This window comes from Dipodomys spectabilis, unplaced genomic scaffold, assembly GCF_019054845.1.
Source record: "Dipodomys spectabilis isolate Male_0828 unplaced genomic scaffold, ASM1905484v1 ptg000158l, whole genome shotgun sequence".
Classification (NCBI taxonomy): domain Eukaryota; kingdom Metazoa; phylum Chordata; class Mammalia; order Rodentia; family Heteromyidae; genus Dipodomys; species Dipodomys spectabilis.
In genome coordinates this window covers 2,778,722-2,803,454 of record NW_024870835.1, presented here as the reverse complement: position 1 = coordinate 2,803,454, position 24,733 = coordinate 2,778,722, and the positions used below count along the sequence as shown (strand labels likewise).

Sequence of the window (24,733 nt, the reverse complement as noted above, 5' to 3'; positions counted from 1 at the left end):
GTCGTGGTCAGTTTCTTTATACACTTGTCATAAAAGTAGGCAGAGAGGACTGCCATCTGTAATAACGGCAGAAGAAAGTAAAAAGTAAAGGGGAAAAAACCCAAACAATTCATCAAAATGAACTTTTTCATGGTGTTGGAAATTAATGAACAATTGTTCCTTGAAGGGTAATTATTTGAGAAAAACAACAGAAATGGCAGTGAGAAAAAAACAACACATGCAGTTTAAACTTGCATTCATCTCATACATTTTCAAGCTGAGTAGTAGTCTCTATAGATCATGTCCCACATTTTTGGTGCCAAAGGGAGGTGAACGAGCTAGAGAAATTCAAAGTATCCTTCCTAACAATGCTCTTTATTAAACTGTTAATATTCAACTCTGTAAGACCCCATTGGAAAAACCTCTTTGACTTGTCTCAAAACTCATTCCAATGCCAAATGTGTTGATCACATTTATAGACTAGTATAGTGGCCTGAACTGTTTGGCTAGCTGGGTTGTTTTATAACAGTTGTAACAAACAATGATCAACTCAAAATCTTGAGAGAAAGTTAGGAAACAAAATGTCCACAGGTGGTTGAAAACTCTGGAATCTTTCTGGTACTCTACAAGTGTTTTGCATACTTGGGGCTGAGCACATGTTCCAGAAACACTGAGAAGGCCCTCATCTCTCACCGCTTGCCCCACAACCTACAAAGAAAAGTTTAAAAAAATTATATCTCTGTATATTAGACCTCCTAGTTGCAGAGAGAAGAACCAAAGCAGGACTTTTCTAAGTATTTTGGATGTATCGGAAAAATACCTTGGTAAAATCCTATTTTTGTGTGTGTAATCAGAATAACCTGGTTATGAATTTATTGTATCTGAGTTCAGTTAGATATTTTTCTAAATATATATGTTATGCTATGTTTTGTGTGTGTGTGTGTGCGTGTGTGTGTGTGTGTGTGTGTGTGTGTGTGTGTGTGTGTGTGATTCCTGGAGCTTGAAATTAAGGCCTGGGTACTATCCTTGAGCTTTTTTGCTCAAGGGCTAACACTCTATCAATTAGAGATAAGAGTCTAGTGGACTTTCCTCCCCCAGGCTGGCTTCAAACCACAATCCAGATTTTAGCCTCCTGAGTAGCTAAGATTAAAGACAGGAGCCATTTTATGTCTTGTTTTTTTTTTTTTTTTTTGGTCATGGAGCTTGAAATCAAGGGCCTCGGTACTGTCTCTGAGGTTTTTCACTCAAGGCTAGCACTCTACCAATTTTAGCCACAGTACCACTCCTGGTTTTGTAGGACTTAATTGGAGATAAGAGTCCCACAGACTTTTCTGCCCAAGCCAGCATCAAACCACAATCCTCAAATCTCAGCCTCCTGAAGAGCTAGGATTATAGGTTTGAACCCCTGCACCCGGCTATTTTATGTCATTTTAAAGAAAACATTAGAAGTGTCCTGTTAGAATCACCATAGAGTAACAATAATGTGGCAGCCATCCATGGCCAAAAGCACCTTTGTGGGAGCATTGAGATGTAGGCAGGATGTTGTGAAAGCTTGAAGGAACACAAGAAAAAGGAAACATTTATTCAGGTCACAGGCTCGTCACCACAGCTATAAGCCTTGAAACAGCCTGCAAGTGATATGGAATTTGTGTTTAAATCCAAGGTGTGTTATTTGGTAAGAACTTAAAAAATTAAAAAAAAACCACAGCATTTAATAAATTGGACCTGTGAATGTTTTCTAATTTTAATATAACACAAAGGCAAACACTTGTCATGTGGAGAATACTACAAGATCAAAAACACATGGACCAGTGTCATGTGGCCAGTTCTTCAAAGGGTTTTATTTTAAGATGACCCCAAGTCTCCAGACTTTCTTCTTAACCTTTCTTCCAGCTTGGCTAAAGAAGAGAAGGCTCTCACAATTTCCACCCTGACAATTTCCCAGGCGCAGTCACTATATTTCTTCTCTTTAAGGTAGAGAGAGATTACCTGGAAGTACTTCCTTATATGCAAGGTGGGATCCTCAGGTGCCAAGACAGATTCCTCATCGCCCATCACCTGCATCAGACAGGTCCTGAGGCCCTCCAATTGCTGGTGGAATACAGTGTGGAGTTCATTTAGGAGTTTGCCGTTCCAGGCAGCAGGGCAATGCTCTGAGTGCAACAGGTTGAAGATCTGCTGCAGCAGTATGTGGAGGACAGACACAGCCCGGGCCTTCTGCATCTGGCTGACATCCACCATCTCCTGGGGGAACTGGAAGTCCCTTCTGTCGCTCAGACACAAGACAGGGGAGATTCCCCTCATCTGCTCCAGTACTTCAAAGGTCTTTCTGCTAACCAGGAGAGAGTTCTGAGGCAGGTGACAGCCCAGAGATCCAAAAGGTCCACAGTTGCACAGCACCATGGTGGTCAGTAGAGGGCGCAGGAGGGCCATGGGGAAGAGAGGAGGCTGCTGGCCTGGCTGAGCTGGGGCCTGATGAACCCTGGACCCTGGGTTCTGTGAAGACTTTCTGTCTATGCTCAACTTTTATATGCTAACCCCGAATTTCATATTCGGAACCTTTCTCTACATTTTTGCTTCCTTTTTTAGCCAACATTAGTAAATTTTCCACATTACTAACAAGATACCAAAAACTCAGCTATTAATATTACTGCTGAATTCTAGTGTATGTCAGATGTGTCTGACTAAACAGATAGCTATCAATCTAACAAGAAGTGCTTGGCCTAAAATTAGATTATATACTTATGTAAAGAATCTATGTATTTCACACTTTTTTCATATATAAGTGCTGCTCTCCTTTTTTTTTTTTTTTCACCCAGTACTAGGGATTGGCTCTAGATCCTCATAGGGAAGCACTCGACCACTTTCTCCACGCTGCTGCTATATTAATTAATTGTTTATAATTATTAAAGTTGTTAATAAATACTAATTTATACTTAGTAGTCAATTAGCATTATTTATTTTTCTATTTATTTGTTATTGATATAAGGTCTCACTAACTTTGCCTGGACTGGTATCAAACTTTTGTTCCTTTTACCTCTGCCTTCTGAGAGCTGGATCTATAGGCATGTAGCTGGATCTATAGGCATGTACCATCACTGTGGCATATGGGAACAAATCTAGCCAAGGTCCTTTCCTTCATTTTTACCATGTTTATTTTACACAGCCGGCCTTCCTCAGATTTAGGGTTTCTGTAATCATTGGGGATTTATCAGACTATCCATGTCAAGTAAACCCATCCTGATAACATTTGAACCCCTCTTCCTTCTTTGTTACCAAGACACTAAATCCTTGGCTCTTAGATCCTTGGCTCTGTTCCTAGAGGCATGCCTGATAGATCCTGGTTGTCCACAGTGAACTTTTCCTTTCTTTTTGTTTTTTAAAATTTTATTGTAAAGGTGATGTACAGAGGGGTTATAGTTACATGATTCAGGTAATGAGTACATTTCCTTTTGAACAGTGTCAACCCCTCCTGATTCTCTCCCAGTTTTTCCTCTCCCATCTCTCCTCCCCCCACCCCCACCTCACACCCATGCTGTATAGTTCATTTCCAACATAGTGTCCGGCAAACATTACCTTTGTCCTGTCATTTCTCTGCTTCCCCTTCCTCTCCCCAAATCAGATAAACTAACATGCAACACAAAAGGTAGAAATAAAAAACAGCAACAAAAGGGAAAAAAACCCAGAAAATAAGAAGGAACTGAAAGAAACAAAATAAAAAACCTTGTTTCCATTCCAATAATCATTTTATATAATTATATACAATTATATAATTATATATAATTTATATAATTATATGTACATAACTATTGAGCCCTTGTAATCCTCTCCAGAGAATATCTTCCTTTGGTCTCATTGTGTGAATGTTCAGAGTCCTGCCTAATTTATTATGTCCATGTATAATTATTTATATATATAGAATATATAAATATATATATATATATAATTATTTTTAACTTCTTTCTTTTTTTTTTGCCATTGTGGGGCTTGAACTCTGGGCCTGGGCACTGTCCCTCAGCTCTTCAGCTCAAGGCTAACGCCCTACCACTTGAGCCACAATGCCACTTCTGGCTTTTTTCTGCTTATGTGGTGCTGAGGAATTGAACCCAGGGCCTCATGCATGTAAGGCAAGCACTCTACCACTGAGCCACCTTCCCAGCCTGACTTCTCCTTTCTTGATACACATCCCCAGATACCAAAGGTATTAGTGGTCCTCAGGTTATGGTAGTAAATGATTATTGTCTATGTATCTCAAAGACTTACCCAATAAAAGTCATTTTATCTTCTGTAGTGGACTCATTTTACTTTTGGTAAGACTAGTTCTTATTCTTCAAATTTTACTTAAACTATTCAAGTCTTGTTATCTTCATATTTCCGAATTGGGTATAGGTGATTTGCTGATGATGCTGTTCTTCATTAGAGGCTAATGAGCAGTTAGTGCCCACAGTAGCGTGATTCTGTCTGTTTCTGATGTCTATCTATGACTCACTGTGGCAGTGCAGGGCAGTGAGCCTGAAACTAATGTCAAAGACCAATGACATTTGCTCCTTCATTATAACTTTAAAACAACAACAAGAGTGGCTAAAGTTGGTTAAAGTGAATCATTTTCCTATATTACTACTTCATCTTGAGGATAATGCATACTAAAGGAAGTAAAAGAAAAGCAAAGAACAGCATCATCTTCTCTGTTCTGGCTATGTAGCCAGACTGGCCTCCAACTTTTGATCCTCCTGTCTCAGCCTCCCAAGTGTTGGAATTGTTGGCATGAACCACCACCTCCAGCTAAGATATGAGAATATTTTTTCTCCCTCATTTCAAAAACTTTCCTAGAAATCGAAACTACATATATACTTGTGGACAAAATGAAAACAAATAGTACAATTTTTTTTGAATGGGAAAGGGAAATGACTTTGGTCACTTAGTTCACTTTGTTAGCAGAAACAAGTATTTTGTTTATCTTCTTTTCATTATATTAAAAAATCCCTATCCTTAAAATATTTGTCATAAACTCTCATGGGCTCAGATATAATGGTATTTAGCTATTCCTATTATTGATGAGTGGTTCTAATTTTTTACTTATCTACATTTGATGTTTTTCCTGAACCCTTATCCTCAGGAAAGATCCCAAACTCTAGATATGTCTAACAAAATATATTGTACTATATGCAATGTAAAGAAAAAAATAATGATCCAATCATGTCGTCTTTCTAATGAACAAAGTTAAACCAGTGCAATCTCACCAAGTGCCTTCACCATGAGAAATTTCTTCCTAAAAAGTCTCTGTCTCCATGCTGCTAAATACTATTGAGTCTCTGCTGATAACTCTACAGCACAAGTAGTATTTGTTTTTAAGAGCGACCACATCATGACAACAGTTTATGAGATTCCTTGGGTGCGGCTGCTCCCAAGGCCGGTGTGAGGATTTGCTGGGCCCCTGGATTATTCCAGGACCCTCCAATACTCCACAGACTCTTGTGGCATCAGTGCCATTTGTGCTGGGGACATGAATGTGTTCAGGAAATCTGGGCCATGAGTATTGGACTCTCAGTACCCACTTCAATCTTCTCCTTCTTGCAGGGGAGAATTGGAAGGATTTTGAATCCAGAACTCAGGTCTTACAATCTGAGAGCCAGTGAATGCAAATGATAGCTGTTCCTGGGTCTGTGGACCTGCACCAACTCAGACACTTTCAGGTCTCTTCTCCATCAACGTTCTCAAGCAGGTCCTTCAACGTCTTCATGTCTCTGGATGTGAACTTTGGTCTCTGGAACAAATGAGAGTCCTGTAGCACTGTGGTTTGCTCCTAGTAGGATCAGAACATGAAAATCACTAAACAGGACATAGAGGAGCAGCTGAAGAAGATGCTTGGGTAGAGAGCTGAGAGCAGGGATCCCTGTGTTTAATGCTGTATCCACTGTGCACAGGGGTGAAGACCTCTGCAATCCAGGAATCAGCAGACGTAAAGGGGTGTGGGGTGCTTGCGTTTGCATTCCTGGTCTTGAAGCTTGAGAACTTGGGTATTTCCAGCTTGAGCCACATCACACTCCCTAGCTGCCTCTTCTCAGGCCTCACCACTCTGCTTGCTGCTTCATGGTGTGCCTTCCCAGGTGGACAAGACTGGCATGCATGGACTAGAGTGGGCGACGTGAAGTCAGGCACTGCAGGGAGGGGTGTGATGAGAGGAGAATCTCAACTCACACTATTCCCACAGGACCTCTTGTCCACACCCTTTTTGCCATGCTCCATTCTATTGAATATTCCACACGTTACAACTCCAGGATATGAAGCAAGATGTGGCTGTAGAGATTGCAGAGCAAGATAGTACTTTGGAACTAAATCATAGAACTTTTGAATTGAATGTAAGCGTAGAATGCCATGTAAATGTCATGGACATTACATTAAAGCCTGAGAAACAAGCAGCGAATAAGTGGGAGGGGGTCTTCCTAGTTGAAGGATACTAAGAAGCCACAGAAGCAACCAGGTTTATTAAAAGGGAATGTATTACTATCTGCTGTGAAACCAGTTCTCTTTCAAGAAGTGGAGAAGGAAAGAAAAGCAAGGAATTAAGATCTGCAAGGCACCTGTGGTTCACACGTGTAATCATATCAGGAGGCTAGATTTGAGGGGGGCAATAGAAAGCCAGCCTTGGCAGAAAAGTCCATGAGATCCTTATCTCCAATTAACCACCAAAAAGCCAGAAGTAGAGCTGTGGCTCAAGTGATAGAATGTCAGGCTTGAGAGAAGCGCGAAGGGACAATGTCAGAGCCCTGAGTATCAATGCCAGCACCAGGAAGAAGGAAGAAGGAGGAGGAGCAGGAAGAAGAGGAAGAGGAGGAGGAGGAGGAGAAGGAGGAGGAGGAAGGGGAGGAGAAGAAGGAAGGGGAGGAAGAAATGAAGAAACAAAATGAATCACAGCAACAACAACAACAAAACACCTCACTTCACCTTCACCTGTAAATTAGAGCCAGCAAGGAGAAAAGTCATCTAAATGCTGGGTCTCTAACTTCAGGGAGACAGCAGAGAAAGCCCAGTGGAAAGAAGGCCTTTCTTTCTTTCTTTCTTTCTTTCTTTCTTTCTTTCTTTCTTTCTTTCTTTCTTTCTTTCTTTCTTTCTTCCTTCCTTCCTTCCTTCCTTTCTTTCTTTCTTTTTTTGGGTCCGGTCGTGGGGCCTGAACTCTGGGCCTGGGTGCTGTCCCTCAGCTCTTCAGCTCAAGGCTAGCGTTCCACCACTTGAGCCACAGTGCCACTTCCGGCTTTTTCTTTTTGCTTATGTGGTGCTGAGGAATCGAACCCAGGGCCTCAGGCATGCAAGGCAAGCGCTCTACCACTGAGCCACCTTCCTAGCCCAGAAGGCCTTTCTTTCTACCTGAGTAATTAACCCCCCACTCCAGATTCATATCTTCAATTGCTGTGCCCTGCAGGGCCCCTTGAACCTTCTAGTCCTGCTCTAACAGGTATTCCATGGACAACACTGGGCAATCCTTAAGCTCTCTGAAAGTCCATTTCTTCCATCTGCTCTGGAAAGACCTAGTCAAGGTGGCACTGGGCTAGGCATGTTCGGTATTCACAGTGATGGTTAGAACTCATTTCTGATTGTAATGTTAGGAATAGGAAGGAATTTGCAAAACAACTTACTCTTAGGAAAGAGTTAACTGCAGCATCACACAGGAGATGTCCCCAGATTTCCCATGCAGATCCCCTTCCCCTGACTCCCCTCCCTGGTCCCCTCCCTCCCTGAGCCCTCGAAGACTCTATGGAAGCCAGAGGCACCCAGGGGTCAGGAGGCTCTGGACCAAGGAGCAGGGCTGACAGACTAAACACAGCCTCTTTCTCCACAGGGAATAAGAAATGGTTTGTTCTGCTCCAATATGAGTGAGCATGGCCCAAGAACACAAACTCAACTTACCCCAAGGACATGCTCCAGTGGAAGATGTGTTCCACTGTAAGTGACAAAACAAAGGGAAGTCATAAATCAGTTCATCTACCAAATACATTCATGGGACATCAAGGGGGCAACGTTCAACAGAATGGAGAAATCTTTCTACAGGAAACTGTCTTTAGCTTTAGGGTTGGTGGAAGTTGGTAGTCTGCTGTTTAACCATACACTCCAGAGGCCTCTCCTGAGAGTTACAATGATGTTAGGTCAGATACAGAGCTTGTTGGTAAAAGGTTATTACATGGAGGAAAGAGAGCCTAGACAATTTTGGCACCCACATCCCATTGCACCCGGATCACAAAGTTTAGTCAGGCAATGGGTCTGCACGATTCTCAGCACACATCAGGCTTTCTTCAGAGAACGCCCCTCCATAGCCGACTGGAGGCACAGGACATAGTTTGGCTCTTTCTTCCCACAGAGCAATCAGAGGACCTAAGAGGACATGACCTGCCACAAGCTGAAAGGCTTTGTCCTCTGTAAGACACAAAGTGGAAGAACTAGACTCTTCCATTACTGGACTCAGATCCTTCAAGGAAAGAGACCAGTTTTAGCTCTAGAGAAAAATCCATCAAGAGACTGAATTCCCAGAAGCCTGATTGCCACTTGGGTTGTGTCTTTGCCCGCCCAGACCAGTAGATGGCGTGCTTCCTCTCTAAATGTTAAAATCTCTCCCAGGTTTAAAAAACGATCCTGCTTTCTGTTTCCTTTTTTTTTTTTTTTTTAATTTTACTTCCCCCACCTCTTTGTCACTGTTTTTTTTTTTTTTTTTTTTTTTTTTTAATTTCTGTCCCGTTTGTCTTGTATGTTAATCTAATTTGGGGATGGAAAAACTGGGAGAAAATAAGGGAGGGAGTGACACTGTTCAAAAAGAAATGTATTCTAATACCTACTGTAAACCCTCTGTAAAAAGATTTTTTTTTCTTTTAAAGAATTAAGATGAAACCAGGCACTAGTGTCTTAAAAGGCTGAGAGATCTGCAGATCAAGGTTCAAAGCCAGCCAAGGCAGACAAATCCCTGAGACACTTATCTCCAATTAAGCAGCCAAAAAAAAAAAAAAAAAAAAAAAAAAAAAAAAAAAAAAAGCAGAAGTAGAGACAAGGCTCAGTGATTAAAAAAAAAACAAAACATCAGTCTTAAGCAACAAAAGTTAAGCAACTGTACAAGGCCCTGCATTCAATCACCAATATCAGCAACAAAAAAGAAAGAAGAAAAGAAAAGAAAGTGAATAGCCACATTAGGAAAAATTAGGCACATCTAGGACAGAAGAAACTATAATATTCATACAAGCTAAGAATCCCACATTCCCTCAAGCCAAGACCTGGAAGCTAAAGGAAACCCCAGAAGCAAATCTAAGGAGATTGTCTCCCAACATATCCTTTACAAGCAGCCTGGCTTTCTCTAAACTCAGTCTTCAACTATTATCTTTACGTATATGGGAAACCAAACTCTTGCTTCCAAGCAGTAAATCTCAGTAGATAAACCATAACATGAATTTCAGACGGAGATTTCCAGCCAATCAGCTCTAACCAAGCATTTCCTGGATATCCTTCAGGGGGTGATTAGACACTATCTTTGTTTCCTTTTTTACCACAGGAAAATGTTACATCATCATTACTAGAGAAAACTTCCTCATTTCCAAAATATTTACAAGGAAAGGAAAAAAAGCCCTTTTCATCATGAGTATCTGACGAACTGGAACTGGGACTTTCACTCATCTTTGCTTTCCGTTGGTGGCGTGCACTGAGCTAGAAGAGGGGCAGCTGTGTGAATGAGCAGGCTTGTGAGAAGAGGAGGAGGGCACTGGGGACTTCTGCAGCAGGTGGAAGAAGGGAGCCAGGAAAGTAGAAGTGGGGAGAGGGTGGCAGGTCTCACAATTGCAACTAAAATGTATGATTGTGTGTGTGTGTTGCTGCACATATACACATGTGTGTATATATTATGCACTATATATTGCTTACTAGGTATATTCTATGCTATATGTCACATATAACATATCATACATTGTATGATTTATACCATATATTGTATTATATACAATATGTATGATATATAGTATGTATTATATATGAAGGTACATTGTATGAATGATATATATTATATATTATTATATATTATATACACACACACACATATATATATATATAAAGTAGATATAGACATGCACTTTTGAATTTATTTTTGAACACTATTCCCTGTGGCATGTGTTGCAAAGTCATTCTTGCTTTCTTTCACTTATTGATGGATGCTATACTGTGATTTTTAATCAAACTGGTTTTAGCCCAATTTTATTTTTTCCTTTAGAAATTGGTGATTGGAAACCTTTGTAATGCAATTTAACTTTTCTGTCTTATGGAGTATCCCAGACCATTATATTATTGCAAATTGATACATAGTACTCCCTAAGGGTTATGATTTTTATGAAATCTTTGCCTTACATATAAATCAAACCTCAATTTAACTGGGAAAAAAATAAGCAATGAGAAGAATTCTTGACATGTCCATTTGTAGTACAAAATGAGATATACTTTATAAATAAAGATAAAGATTGTGTTCCCAAGGTTATACACAAATTGTTTATAAGTATTTCCTAAAACTTGACTAGTAGAGGTGACTAGATTTACGATAAAGGATTTGTCTGATTTTAGAACAATGTCAGTAATACAAAGTAGTGTGTGTGTGTGTGTGTGTGTGTGTGTGTGTGTGTGTATGCTGGTTCTGAGCTTGAATTCAGGGCAGGGCATAGGTGCTGTCCTTGAGCTTTACTGCTTAAGGCTAGCACTCTACCACTTAAGCCAGAGCTCCACTTTTGCCTTTTTGGTGGTTAACTGGAGATAAGGGTCTCCCAGACTTTCCTGCCCTGGCTAGGTTTGAACCAGGATCCTCAGATCTCAGTCTCCTCAGTAACTAGTATTACAGGAATAAGCAAGCCACCAAGCCCCTAGCTAAAATGATGGTTTTAAAACAATTAATAAGAACCCATAGAAAGATCAATACAAATTCTCCACTTATATTGTAATGGAGACCTCTGATAGAAATATCCTGTGTGGAGCACTGGTGACAATTTGATAGATGAGAATAAAATCCTGCTGATATACAAAACAGCTATAAGATTATAAATATAATATAGTATATAAACATATATTAAAACTATCTTTTTCAGTCATGGTGCTTGAATTCAGGGCCTGGATGCTGTTCCTGAGCTCTTCTGCTCAAGGCTAGTACTCTACCATCTTGATCCACAGAGCCACTTCCAGTTTTCTAGTGGTTAATTGGAGGTAAGAGTGTCAGAGACCTTCCTGCCCAGGCTGACTTTGAAGGGTGATTCTCAGATCTCATATTCTCAGATCTCAGATTCTCAGATCTGTAATCTGTAGGATTACAGATATTAGCCAGGATTATAAGTGGTGCCCAGAGAGATTAGATATTTTTTAACAAAGGATGTATCCTTATTGAATGAGACTGCCTTCATTATACTATATCACTATTAAGGAGAACTGGCAAAAAAATACATGGAGTATCAGTTATAGATACTAGGCAACAAGCTGCTAAGGGTTATGACATTAAGCAAAGAGGGAAAAAAAAACTCTTGAGTTTGGACAATTAACCTTTTTTTCCTGAGGATTTATTGAATTAGAGGAACTTTCAATATACAAAATGAAAATTGAAACTTTAAGTGTGACTGTAAGGACAAAAGCACAACTAAAACATCTGTGTGAAAGGAAGTCTGGACTTTCTAAGGGTCTCAGGCACTCAGAGAGCCCGGAGAGAGGGGAGAGGACTCAATCCACAAAATAGGAGAAATAATGGAAGACAATACTCCAAAAGCAAAAACACAATCCTATGTAAAGAGAAAGCTCAGAGAACTCCAAGTAACATAAACTCGAAGAAATTAACAATGAATAAAAACAAAAGGAACGAAATACCACTATAAAAATTATTGTCCACGTATGGCCAGGCATCCGTCACTCACGCCTGTAATCATAGCTACTCAGAAGACTGAGATCTGAGGATCGCGGTTCAAAACCAGCCTGGGCAGGAAAGTCTAAGAGACTCTTACCTCCAATTAACTATCAGAAAACTACAAGTGGTGCTGTGGCTCAAGTGATAGAGCACACTAGCCTTGAGCTAGTGCCAAGGCCCAGAGTTCAAGCCCCATAACCACCACGACCACCACCGCCAACAAAATTGTTGACTACAAGTTAAAAAACTAATTGTAGAAGTCTATTTCAGATGAAAAATACCACATACAAAGAAAGACACTTTCAGGAATATCATGCAAAGAAGATATCTATTAAATAACATTTAATGTTGAAGGAAAACAAAGTCCTAACAACTCTGTCTTTCTGGACCCTAATGAGGTATTCCATTTTTAAACATGTTTCCTTCTTTACCACATCCCGGGATCATTTCCCCTGGCTGGCTCATGGCTGCACTGTGCTATTCCACCTCTGTGGCCAGCGCAGGCTCCTTTTCTCTTTCCTAATATTAAGAGGTCAAGGTCAGGTTGCAGGCATGGTTTGGTTGTAGAAGTATGAACACTACCTACCTATATGTATTATAGTGTGGTATCAAGAGGGCTGAGAAAGGGAGGATAATGGTTCTAGCCTAGCCATGAAAGAAAATCTGTGAGTCTGTCTCCACATAAGGAAAGAGTGACATGCATCTGCCAGCCAAGTGATTATGGGGAGGGGGTGAAAAAAATAAGTCGATCACAGTGCACTGAAGAAAGTGAGACCCTAACCACAAAATAACCAGATAAAAAGCAGGGTTGGAGGCAGAGATCAGTAGTCTACAGTCTGCCTGAAAAGTACAGTGCTCTCAGATCAAACTCAATAGCAACAAAAACTAATAATGTAAAGCTATAACAAAAAATTTCTTATTGAAAAAATTTGATGGGCACATAACAGTCAATTGATTACTTACAAAAACATTTTATTATATAAAAGGCATGTAAAGTAACACATGATACTGTTGACACAAAATAATTTAAATCATATAGTTAAATAAATACTTTGATAGATGAAAGTTGTTCATGTGTCTATAGAAGGAACTAGTATAACCTACAGAGTTGAATACTGTGTTGCTAAACACTTCTGAAAACACCTGAAAAAATACATTGAATTTATGTCCTAATTACAGAAAATGTATATTTTCAATGGCTTCTCAAATACTCCTGCAAGTCTACTGCTGAAGAGAAGTATCTCATGATTTCTGCCCTGACAACCTCCCAGGCACAAGGGCTGAACTTCCTCTCCTGCAGGTAGAGAGAGATCCTGTGGAAGTGTTTCCTCACAGCCAGTGTGGAGTCCTCAAGCACCATGGCAGGCTCCTGCTCTCCCCCCTCCCGGCTCAGACAGGCTCTCAGCTCCTGCAGCTGCTCATGGAGGCCAGCGCACAGTTTGTCCACAAGGCTCTTCTCCCAAGGGGCAGGCCAGGTCTTTGTGCTGAAGAGGCTGTAGATCTGCCTGGTCATCTCATGGAGGACAGCGATGGCTTGAGCCTTCTGGACCTGCTCTCCATCCAGTGCCTCCTGGGGGAATCCAAAGTCCTTTCTGTCCTTCAGGCAGGAGAAAAGGGAGACTCTCCTCATCTGTCCCAGGAGGAGCAAGGCTCTTCTGTTGCCCAGGCTGTGGGTGGGAGGCAGCTCACAGCCCAGAGAGCAGGTTGCCCTGCAGCTGAGCACCACCAGGGTCACCAGGAAGGCCAAGGGCAAGGGCATTGTGGATGGGTGGATGCTGCTGGACTGGCTGAGGTGCTGATGGGAGCCTCTGCCTCTGAGGAGTGTGAAGACCTTGATGTGCTCCCTTGGCTTAAGTAGGGATGCTCGAGGTTCCATTTTCTGAATGCTTTCCCCCCAGTTTCTACTTCTCTTTTTGTTTTCATACTTCACTTTAGAGTGGCATTTCTCAATTATTATCTTTCTTCTGTTGGCTTCCCTTTCCCTGCCCCACACATTCTTTCTAATAGAACTCCTGATTAAAAGTCAACAAAACTTATATGGGTAATACATTACCAAGCTCTATAGCTTTGAATAATACTTTTAAAAGCATGAAAATATTTCCTTTTTATTGAATGTTTACTAGGATAGACTCTAAAATATTTTAAGGTGAGTGTTAAATTTTAAAGTTTACCTAAGTTCCAGTCACTCGTATTTTTACCATATATGACATTAGGAAGATCAGGGTTTGAGGCCAGATGAGAGAGAAAAGTTCATCCGATCTCATACTATGAATCTGGACACAGTGGCAATCCTGTATTCCACCATAAAAGGAAATCTTAAATAGGTTGACAAATCGCTAACCAGCCATTCATTTTAGGTAGTCATTATGACTCTATCTCAAGATCATATTGGAGGCATGGCTAAGATGTAAAGCAACAACAAGCACATTGAAGTCCTGAATTCAACCCTCCCCCCCCCACACACACCAAAAAAAAAAAAAAAATCCTTTGAAGGGTTGGAAAGTTGGTTCAGTGGTAGAGTGCTTGCCTTGCATGCATGAGGCCCTGAGTTTTATTCCTCAGTACTACATAAGCAGTAAAAAGCCATAAGTGATGCTGTGGCTCAAGTGGTAAGGCACTAGCCTGGAAGAGCTAAGGGGCAGCGCCCAGGCCCAGAGTTCAGCCCTCATGACCAACAAACAAAAATCCTTTGAAACTTAACATGCTCTCAATAAAGTACTTTTACAATAAAGTACTTTTTTAAATGTGAATTATTTGTAAATTATTTATACTTTATTGTACGTAATGTAATATATGTACTTCCATTAATTATAATGAATCAGAGTGTATATTCAATTTATAAATGCATAAAATATATAATCCCAGAGTTCAAACCCCACGACCAACAAAGTAATAATAATATCTTTCCTATTCAGAATGCGATATAATCATGAATGTGCTGAACAACATTACTAAAATTAAATAATAAGATATAATCAACTTCTGTTTCATTCCCCTAGGCCAGGCCAAGCTAGAAGCACTTAAGTTCAAATCATAAAAATACAATGGGATACACATTATAGATGGGATCCACTGTATAGATGGACAATGATCAAGAGAAAATGACCTTTAAACACAGTCCTCCATTGCTGGAGATTTGTAGCATTTTCTCTGTCTTCCATGAGTTTTGAACAGGGCTTCTCAATGGACGCACAAGAAAGCACACAAAAATTAAGTGAACTCAAAAGAATGAGATTTTATTAGTGTTAGCTTTGGAAGGCCTCAGAACTTGAAATATTTAGGATGTAGTCTAAAAACCACCTTTTCTCTTTGTAGGGGGAGCTTAGTTTATACTGAAAGATCATCATTATAATCATAGCAAAAACATGATTCAAAGACACACAAGATATCTTTGGGAGGATTGGAGATATAGAGAAAAATTTAAAATTCTATGATTTTAAACTTTATACTTGAAGATCATATGCAATGTTTTATAACAGAGTAACAATTTGGCTGTAGTGTTTTATTTTATATTTTTGTTTTTGTGTCTAGACTGTGAAGTTGAGATAGAATTCTCAAAATATGGAAGACTCACTGTACATTTTGGTTTTCATGATCCTGCTGCACCCACAGGAGGCTACCTGAACGTATGCTTTCCCCTTCCCATGGTAGTAATTGATCATACGTACTTCAAGACTTCTCACACTGTTGGCAGCTTCCCTAAGATTACATTGTGGAACTCAGTGAGAATCAATCAGAATCATTTACATAAATTTTGTGCTGTAAAATAATTGACTAATTTTTCTTTAAACATTTCATTAGGATAAGAACATCAATTGAACACTAAAAAAGCCAGAAGTGGAGCTGTGGCTCAAGGTGTAGGGCACTAGCACTGGGCAAAATATTCAGGGATAATGTCCAGTCTGTGATTTCCACTAATGGGGCCTACACACACACACACACACACACACACACACACACACACACACACACACACACACAGCCTTAGCACAAAATGTGAAACTGAAGAGTGGGCTTAAAGGACTTGTCTCCTCTGCCCTCAAATCACCCAACTTACATTCCTTTTCCACATCTTCACATCTTGACAGTAGGTGAGAATAATTCTGACCAAGTACAAATAGATGACATTATTTTTCTTGCACAGTATGATCTGTGAATTTACCTTCATATGAATCACCATATTTTTTTTAACCAATGGAATATAGAAGAATGTGACCAAAGACCACAGACCTATTTAGGGATATGTGTCAAATATGGGAAAGTCCAAAAGAACAGTGCTGGTCTCCACTGAGGTGGACCAACTGAGTCATCTGATCAGAGAATCCATCACAGAACATTTATAGGAATGAGAAATACATTTGTACTATAATGTTATCACTGTTTCTTTTTTAAAATTTTGAGTTACAGTACATAGTATTAACTTTGATAGAAAAGTCTTTAAAAATAATATCGTCAAGAATATTTCCTATAAAAGTTAAATTTCACATCATAGAATCTGAAATCAGATTTCAGGAACTTACACAAATAGATAACATTATGAATTGTATCATTATTTTAAAATAGAGCTTTTGTTCTCTAAATTTTTAGTAAATTCACAATGCATAGTGTATACCACCATATTTTAAAATGTTCTATGAGTTTAACTTCTGATTTTTTTCATATAATAAAAATCTCTGAGTACAAGTTCCTTTTAGGGTTCAAGAAACATGAAACACTGAAATTCCTTAGAAAGAGCCGTACAGTAGCCTTCTTCCCTACTTGATAATTTTGTTTGAAGGAAGACAATCCTTGTATTTTCCTTATAGTAACTTCAACATCACAGAAGTTATTTCAGCAAGAAATAGGATTGAGTACATCAGTTGTTTCTATTTTTATTTTAATGTTGTGCCTTTTGAGCTGCTGCTGGTTAAATGGTCTAAATTTGTCCATCTGACATTGCATTGCATTCTGACTCATGGTGAGGCAATTTTATAGAGAAAAATAGAGACTAGACTCGCATTGTTCTTTGTTAAAATTTCCATTGCATCTGACTTATTTCTCTTTCGCAGTTTCTTAGAAAGCAAAATCCATAACTATTTGTGGGCTAAAAAAAATTATAATTTCAGTTGTCAAGAAAGTGAAAGAAAGTAAATGATTTCTGAAGCCAAACTGGAGAAGTACAGTCAAGCAGGACAGCCTTTGACTAAATTCTCAGGTCCTAGCAGGTGGAAATCTGGAAAGCCAGACATCAAAACTGTCTAGGCAGAATTTGAAATACTTCCTCCAAAATAACTAAACCAAAAAGAGCTATGGGAATAAAGCTGGAGTGAGAGAGGGTATGGCAACAAGTGCAAGGTCCTGACAACAAGACTCTACCATCAAAAACCAATTTTTAAGTAAATAACCACAAATGGAAAAATGTTCATATCAAAATTCAGTGCCATAAAGACTGGAGAAGACTAATGATCAAGCTGAATTTCACAAAGGCAGGGAAATGGCTGTTTCTAATACATTCAAGGAAGGACAACTCCAAGATTAGAGAACTGCTTCATTTTGCAAGAGCAGGTGCATGAGTTTCTTCTCATTCGTGGATTTGGGATCAGTCATGAGGAGAAAAGGGAGACTCCACCCAACCAACTAACTCAAAGGACCAGTCACTGGAAGGGTGGTGAATGTTATCTTGTCTGAGGCTCCACCTAGTCAATAAACCACTCACTCACTGGGGAAAGACTGACTTCACACAGAAATAAGAGGAGAATCTGATGATCTCAAAAGTTTGATGACCTTTTAATCTGAATAATACTAACATCGCTACCATGAATTATATTTCTGAAAATGATACAAGAAAAATTAATACATAGGAGTAATAAACAGATTGCTGGTCTAAAAATATTTGGAACTACTGTCCTCCAAATAGGACTGAGTGTGTTGTGCTCATCTATACAGTTCTGGAGAAAAACAAATACAAAGGGATGGATGAAGTATTCCAAACATACCATGATCTAAGATCACCACCTGGGGAAAAGTTAAGATAATGGCTTCATTGGTGAGGCCCATTATCAAAGTGAAAAGAAATGGATTTAAGAATTACCATCCAAGGAGAAGCCACTGTTTTAAATCATGAAGTGCTGAGATGACAAAGGATCTTGGTCCTACTTTCCAATACCAAAGTGCCATTAATCATTGTTTTGTAGAGTAACAGAGTAAAATGTAACTGTTTGCAAGTTCTAGGGAAATGTAGACTAAACCCAAATGATTTTAGTGGCAGGAGCCAGAATCATCAACAAAGCACCATGAGCCCATAGCTAGATCCCTACTCACACTTTCTGTGTCCTTCATGAGCTTTGTGACATGGTTTTTCATTGGATGCACAAGGAATTATAAGAAACCTAAGTAAATTCCACAGAATGAGATTTGATTAGAGGTAACTTATGGGAGGCTCTAAAACTTGCAATATTTAACATGTGTTCACATACATCTAAAGACCAAATTTCCAGGGCTGGAAAGGTGGCTCAGTGATAGAGCACTTGCCTTGCATGCATGAGGCCCTGGGTTCGATTCCTCAGCATCACATAAGCAAAAAGAAAAAAGCTGGAAGTGGTGCTGTGGCTCAAGTGGTAGAGCGCTAGCCGTGAGCTGAAGAGCTGAGGGACCAATGACCATACCAAAAAAAAGACCAACTTTCCTCTTATTGGGGGGAGCTTAGTCACTATTTACTGAAAGATAATCATTGTGATAAGAGTGGAAACATAATTTCTATACAGACAAGATATATTTGAGGAGATTATAGATGCAGAGATATTTTTAAGTGTCCTTGATTCTAAAATTTAGAGTTGAAAATTTCATGGAGTAATTTTTCAATGTTTTCATTACAGGGGCTTTGTTTCACATTTTTATTTTTAGTGTCCTGAATGTGCAGTTGAGAAAAAACTACAAAATATGGGAAACTTGCTGTACATTTTGGTTTTCATGATTCTATAGGACCTGCAGGAGCTACATAATCATATGCTTCCCAGCCCCATGGTAATAATTGACCATAAGTATTTCAAGACTTTGTCTTCATACTCTTGACATCTTCCCTGAGAATAAAATCGGGAATTCAGTGAAAACCATCCAGAATCATTTTCAGTTATAAAGTAAGTGGCTAATTTTTCTCTAAAATGGCATTAAAATAGAGAGTCAATGGGACTTTGAACTCCAATTAAACATTACAAAAACCAGAAGTGGAGCTGTGGCTCAAAGGGTAGGGCACTAGCATTGAACAAAACAGCTGAGGGATAGTACCCATCTCTGATTTCAATGAGTGGGACCTGCACACACACACACACACACACACACACACACACACGTGTTAGAACAAAATGTGAAGTTGAAGAGTGACCCCATTAAAAGAACTTTCTCCTCTGTCTACAAATCACCCTACTGAAGTTCCTTTTCCATATCTTCACATCTTGGTGTCATATCAGAATCACTCCAGACCAATTAAAAATTGGTGGAAATATTTTTTCCTGTACAGTATGAATTTACCCTCATCTAAATCATCATAATTTAAAACTATGGAATATAAAAGAATGTGCTCAAAGATCACAAAGATCACATGTTTCAGGCATGTTAACGATGACAAAGTCTAGAGTAGACAGTTCTAGGGTCCTTCAAATAGTGCTGGCCTCCACTGAGGTAGGCCAACCAATGAGTCCTCTGATCAGGAAATTCAGCACTGAACATTTATATGATGCATTGTGATGTAATGACTGATAGAGGCTTTAAAATTTTTTTGTTAGTCTTATGAAGTTCAGTGAAAAAGTTTTTAATAAATAATGTCTTCAGAATCTTTCCTATAAAATTAAGTTTTATAACTTAGAACCTGAAATCAGCTATTAAGAATTGAAATAAATAGACAAATGCATAAATTATAGCATTATTTAAGAAAATAGAGCTATTCTCTATTTTCTATTCCCTATTTTAGTTAATACACAATGAATAATGTATACCAAATTAGAAATTCTGAGAATGATTTCAGGTCATTTTTCAGATAGTAAAAGCTCTAGGTACATGTTCCTTTTTGGGTTCAGGAAAAAAAATGAACTTTCTTAGAGAGAGCCATACACATAAACTACTTGCTGATTTCTGTTTGAAGACCATTGCTGCTTGGAATTTCCTGCTGATAACTCCTTGGCACTGGAGCTATTTCAACAGGAAATAACATCCAGTGCTTCAGTGGTTTTTAGCTTGTACTTTTAGCTTTGTGCTTTTACGGTGGTGGTGGTTTAATAATTTAAATTTGTGCACCTGTCATGTTACTGCATTCTGTTTCATGATGAGGTAATTTCCATAGAGAAAAACAAAGAAAGACACTGTGGTAGAATTGGGTTTTTTTAAAAAATTAAATTAAATTTCCATTGCACATGACTTATTATTTCTCTGTACAGTTTCTTAGAAAGCAATATCCATAGTTTTTGTGGACTAAAACAAAACTTGTAATTTTAATTGTTATGAAAGTGAAAGAAAGAAAGTGATCTTTGAAGCAAACCTCAACCAAGCAGGGCGGCCTTGACACTCTTCTTAGGTCTCAGCATGTGGAAATCTGGAGGATTAGACCTGTCCAGGCAGAAAGTTGATATACTACCCCTCAAAATACCTAAAGCAAATGGCTTTATTGGAGCAGGGCTCAAGTGGAAGAGTGCATGCCTAGCAAGTACAGGTCCTGACAACAAAACTCTGGTATTCAAAATCAATTTGTATGTAAATAATCACAAAAGGCAAAGTGTTCATAGCAAAATTGAATGTAGCAAAGACTTGAAAACACTGAAGTTCAATGCTGAATTTCACACAGGAAGACATCCAATGAAGAGTCACTCCAAGATTAGTGAACTGCCTGAATTTTGCAAGAGCAAGTACATGGTTTCCTTCTCAATAATGGATTTGGAATAAGCCATGAGGAGAAAAGGAGAATCAAACCAAGCAACTCAGTCCGTGAAACTCTTATCTCCAACAAACTACCAGAAAACCAGAAGTGGCGCTGTATAGCTCAAGTGGTACAGCACTCGCCTTGAGCTGAGGGACAGCGCTCAGGCCCAGGGTTCAAGCCCCCTGACCGACAAAAAAAAAAAAAAAAAAGAAAAGAAAAGAAAAGAAAAATGAGTAACAGGCCTTACATATTTCGGATATTACTTCCTGGAAAACATTCTGCTAAGCATTTTAAAATGTATCATTTCATTTACTATTAACAATCTGTTGAAATTTGAACCTATTTAATTTATGAGAAAACTAAGACTTGCAGAGCTAGGATGGGTTATACCACATCTGACTTATGTTGAAGAAGAATAGAATATCAATATCTAATTGTTTATCCTGACTAATTGGTACTATTAGAAGTTTTTTATTGTGGATTTTGTTAGCATAGTTGGATCATTATTACATTGAAATTGTATACAAGTCTCTTCCTGTATTCCATGGTTCCTGTACTTTCACTTGGTTTTGCCCATTTATTATGAGCATTCAGTAAGATATTCAGTGACCCAATTTCTTACTTTATTTTATTTAGGAATTATATCTGTTTTTTGTGTAACAGACTGCTTAGTTATAGAAACCCCTAAGTTGTAATAGTCATCAAACCTACAGTATTACAAGCAGAAAGAATATTGATCAGATGTATTGTACCAAAAACTGATGTGCTCTTGGGATCTGCTACAGTTCACTAGTGTGATCTAAATTAATTGAATTCTTTCTTTGTATGAGTGGGTTCTTGGTCTGGAACTCAGGGCCTGAGCAATGGCACTTAGCTCTCTATTCAAGGCTATTACTATTTGTCTGTCGATCTATCTATCTGTCTGTCTGTCTGTCTATCTATCTATCTATCTATCTGTATGTATGTATTTATGTATGTATGTATGTATCTCTCTATGTATGTATGAATTTTTGTATATGTGTCTGTCTGCTGTTTGTCTTTCTGTAAAGCTGTAGATGGTTTACACTTGGAATGTTAGCCCCTAAGGAGACTGAGATCTAGAAGATTTGAAGTCAGAGAAGGCAGGAAAGAATTCCACTCCATTGGAAACGCAAATGACAAGCAAATAGCCATGATGGAGCAATGGCTGAAGTAGTAGAGTGTCAGTGAGCAAGCAAGGCCAAGAAAGCACAAAGCCTTGATTTCAAACTGCAGTATTGCCAGTAAACAACAGACATGTGCACGCACACACACACACTCACACACACACACACAAATGCACACACTCACTGAGACAACAAAGAAAAGCTCTACACAGAAAAAAGAACTCAAATTGTATTTTTAATTTCATTTCATCTAGTTGTCTTCTCTGCTTTAAGTCAATCGCCAGTCATGTCTGACGATTCTCCTATGGTTTCTGCTTATTAACCTGGCCAATCATTATTACCCCAGTGGCGCCACTGCCATCCACTTTGCCAGAGCAGTGGGCAGGTTCAGTCCATATCTTCCCTGCAGTCATTGGTTCCTCTCCTAAGCAAGTTGATTTTCTTAAATTCACATTCCTTCACTTCTCCTTTGATGTTCTTTTAATGTGAGGCTCTCCCATCTCTGTTTCCCTTGAGCTCTATGGCCTCTTGTTTTACACTTGAAGAATGGTAAATTTATGTTTCCTTTGCTCTCTGCAGACTGTTTCCATACTCCCGTTGGATTATCTCAGTGTTCCTATGTTAACCTTGACCAACTGGGATCCTTGTACATTGCAAACTCATGAATGAAAGGAGACTTGACTACATGGGCATAGGTACCTGCAGTTCATACATTTCTACCTCTCTGTACATCCTCCGTACCACAGCCGGTGATGACTTTTCTGTGGTCATTTCATTAGATTCCCCTTCAGATCATATTATAAAAGGTTATAGCTTTTAGATTTTCTTCACTGAAAAAAGCAAAGATATAAAGGATAGAAATTGTATTTGTTGGGTTTACAACTGTAGCCGAAAGGCAGAATGCAATCTGTTTTAGAGAACATCATTTTTAAATTTATCTTTCTGTGTATTTGATATATCCCATGGACTTACACGTGCTATACAAACACTGTTTGTTAAGCACAACATCTCCCCAGGACAGGAAGAAACAAACTGATACCAATAAGTGGAGGAGAAATGATGAGTGAATGAATTCCAGCTTCCTCCTTTTATAAGCCTAACAAGTACTGCAACTTTCCAGTAGAGAATCAAACACATAAATAGCTTCTTTAGCAAAACTTTAATAAACTAAGAAAATAAATACATATATAAATCACAATGTAAAGGTATGCATGATAATATATAAAATAATAATTTAAATCTGGCACAGAGTTAAATAAATACTAGTTCAGTAATTAAATAAATATACACCTGCATGGATCAAAGAGAAGAGAGTGTAGAGACATGAACTCAATTTTGCTAACTTTTCTGAAAACGTGTAACACATTCACTGAAGTCATGTCAAATGATAGCAGAAATGACAGCTTCAGAGAATGGCAGAGTCCGCTGAAGGGAGCTACTGTGTTCCATCAGTGAGGGACATTTCCATGAGAAGTAGAGCTCATTCCTTACTCTTTATCCTTTCTAGCAGGCTTGCAGATGAGGAAAAGTATCTCATGGTTTCTGCCCTGACAACCTCCCAGGCACAGGGGCTGAACTTCCTCTCCTGCAGGTAGAGAGAGATCCTGCGGAAGTGTTTCCTCACAGCCAGTGTGGAGTCCTCAAGCACCATGGCAGGCTCCTGCTCTCCCACCTCCTGGTTCAGACAGGCTCTCAGCTCCTGCAGCTGCTCATGGAGGCCAGCGCACAGTTTGTCCACAAGGCTCTTCTCCCAAGGGGCAGGCCAGGTCTTTGTGCTGAAGAGGCTGTAGATCTGCCTGGTCATCTCATGGAGGACAGCGATGGCTTGAGCCTTCTGGACCTGGTCTCCATCCAATGCCTCCTGGGGGAATCCAAAGTCCTTTCTGTCCTTCAGGCAGGAGAAAAGGGAGACTCTCCTCATCTGTCCCAGGAGGAGCAAGGCTCTTCTGTTGCCCAGGCTGTGGGTGGGAGGCAGCTCACAGCCCAGAGAGCAGGTTGCCCTGCAGCTGAGCACCACCAGGGTCACCAGGAAGGCCAAGGGCAAGGGCATTGTGGAAGGGCGGATGCTGCTGGACTGGCTGAGGTGCTGATGGGAGCCTCTGCCTCTGGGGAGTGTGAAGAACTTGATGTGCTCCCTTGGCTTAAGTAGGGATGCTCGAGGTTCCATTTTCTGAATGCCTTCCTCCTTTCTACTTCTCTTTTTGTTTTCATTTATGCTTTCATACTTCACTTTAGAGTGGCATTTCCCAACCATATTCTTTCCTCTCTTGGTTTTCCTTTTGGTGCCCTGACAAGTTTTTAGTTGTTTTTTTTTTTTGTTTTTTGTTTTTGTTTTTAATAGAATCCCTGATTAAAATTCAACAACACTCAGGTATGGTAATACATTACTATACTCTATATCTTTGGATAATACTTTTAACAGCATGAAAATATTTCCTTTTCATTGAATGTATACTAGGGTAGACTCTAAAATATTTTAAGATGAGTGTTAAATTTAAAAGTTTATCTAAGTGCCAGTCACTCATACTTGACTGTATATGACATTAGGAGGATCATGTTTTGAGGCCAGATGGGAGAGGAAAGTTCATGACACCCCATCTCAAACTATGAATCTCGACATATTGGCAATCATGTTTTATTCCACCTATAAAAGGAAATTTTAAGTAAGTTGAGAAATTTCTAACCAGTCATTCATGTAGGGTAACCACCATGACTCTATCTCAAGATAAATATTGGAGACATGGCTGAGATGTAAAGCAACAGGCAAGCTCATTGAAGTCCTGAATTTAACACAGTACTGTCCTTACCCCTGGAAAAAAATCCATT

At 39.2% G+C, this 24,733-nt stretch overlaps 3 protein-coding genes across 3 annotated transcripts; all 3 read right to left on the bottom strand.

Annotated features, from left to right (window-relative positions):
* Positions 1-1,824: 1,824 nt before the first annotated feature.
* Positions 1,825-2,412, bottom strand: Ifnw1 (interferon omega 1). The gene has a single exon (XM_042692960.1). It carries the CDS (start codon positions 2,410-2,412, stop codon positions 1,825-1,827), a length of 588 nt encoding a protein of 195 aa, XP_042548894.1.
* A 10,655-nt stretch (positions 2,413-13,067) lies between these two features.
* Positions 13,068-13,634, bottom strand: LOC122118961 (interferon alpha-2-like). The gene has a single exon (XM_042692933.1). The coding sequence runs from the start codon at positions 13,632-13,634 to the stop codon at positions 13,068-13,070; it is 567 nt and encodes a 188-aa protein (XP_042548867.1).
* A 9,753-nt stretch (positions 13,635-23,387) lies between these two features.
* Positions 23,388-23,957, bottom strand: LOC122118950 (interferon alpha-3-like). The gene has a single exon (XM_042692922.1). It carries the CDS (start codon positions 23,955-23,957, stop codon positions 23,388-23,390), a length of 570 nt encoding a protein of 189 aa, XP_042548856.1.
* Positions 23,958-24,733: the final 776 nt, after the last annotated feature.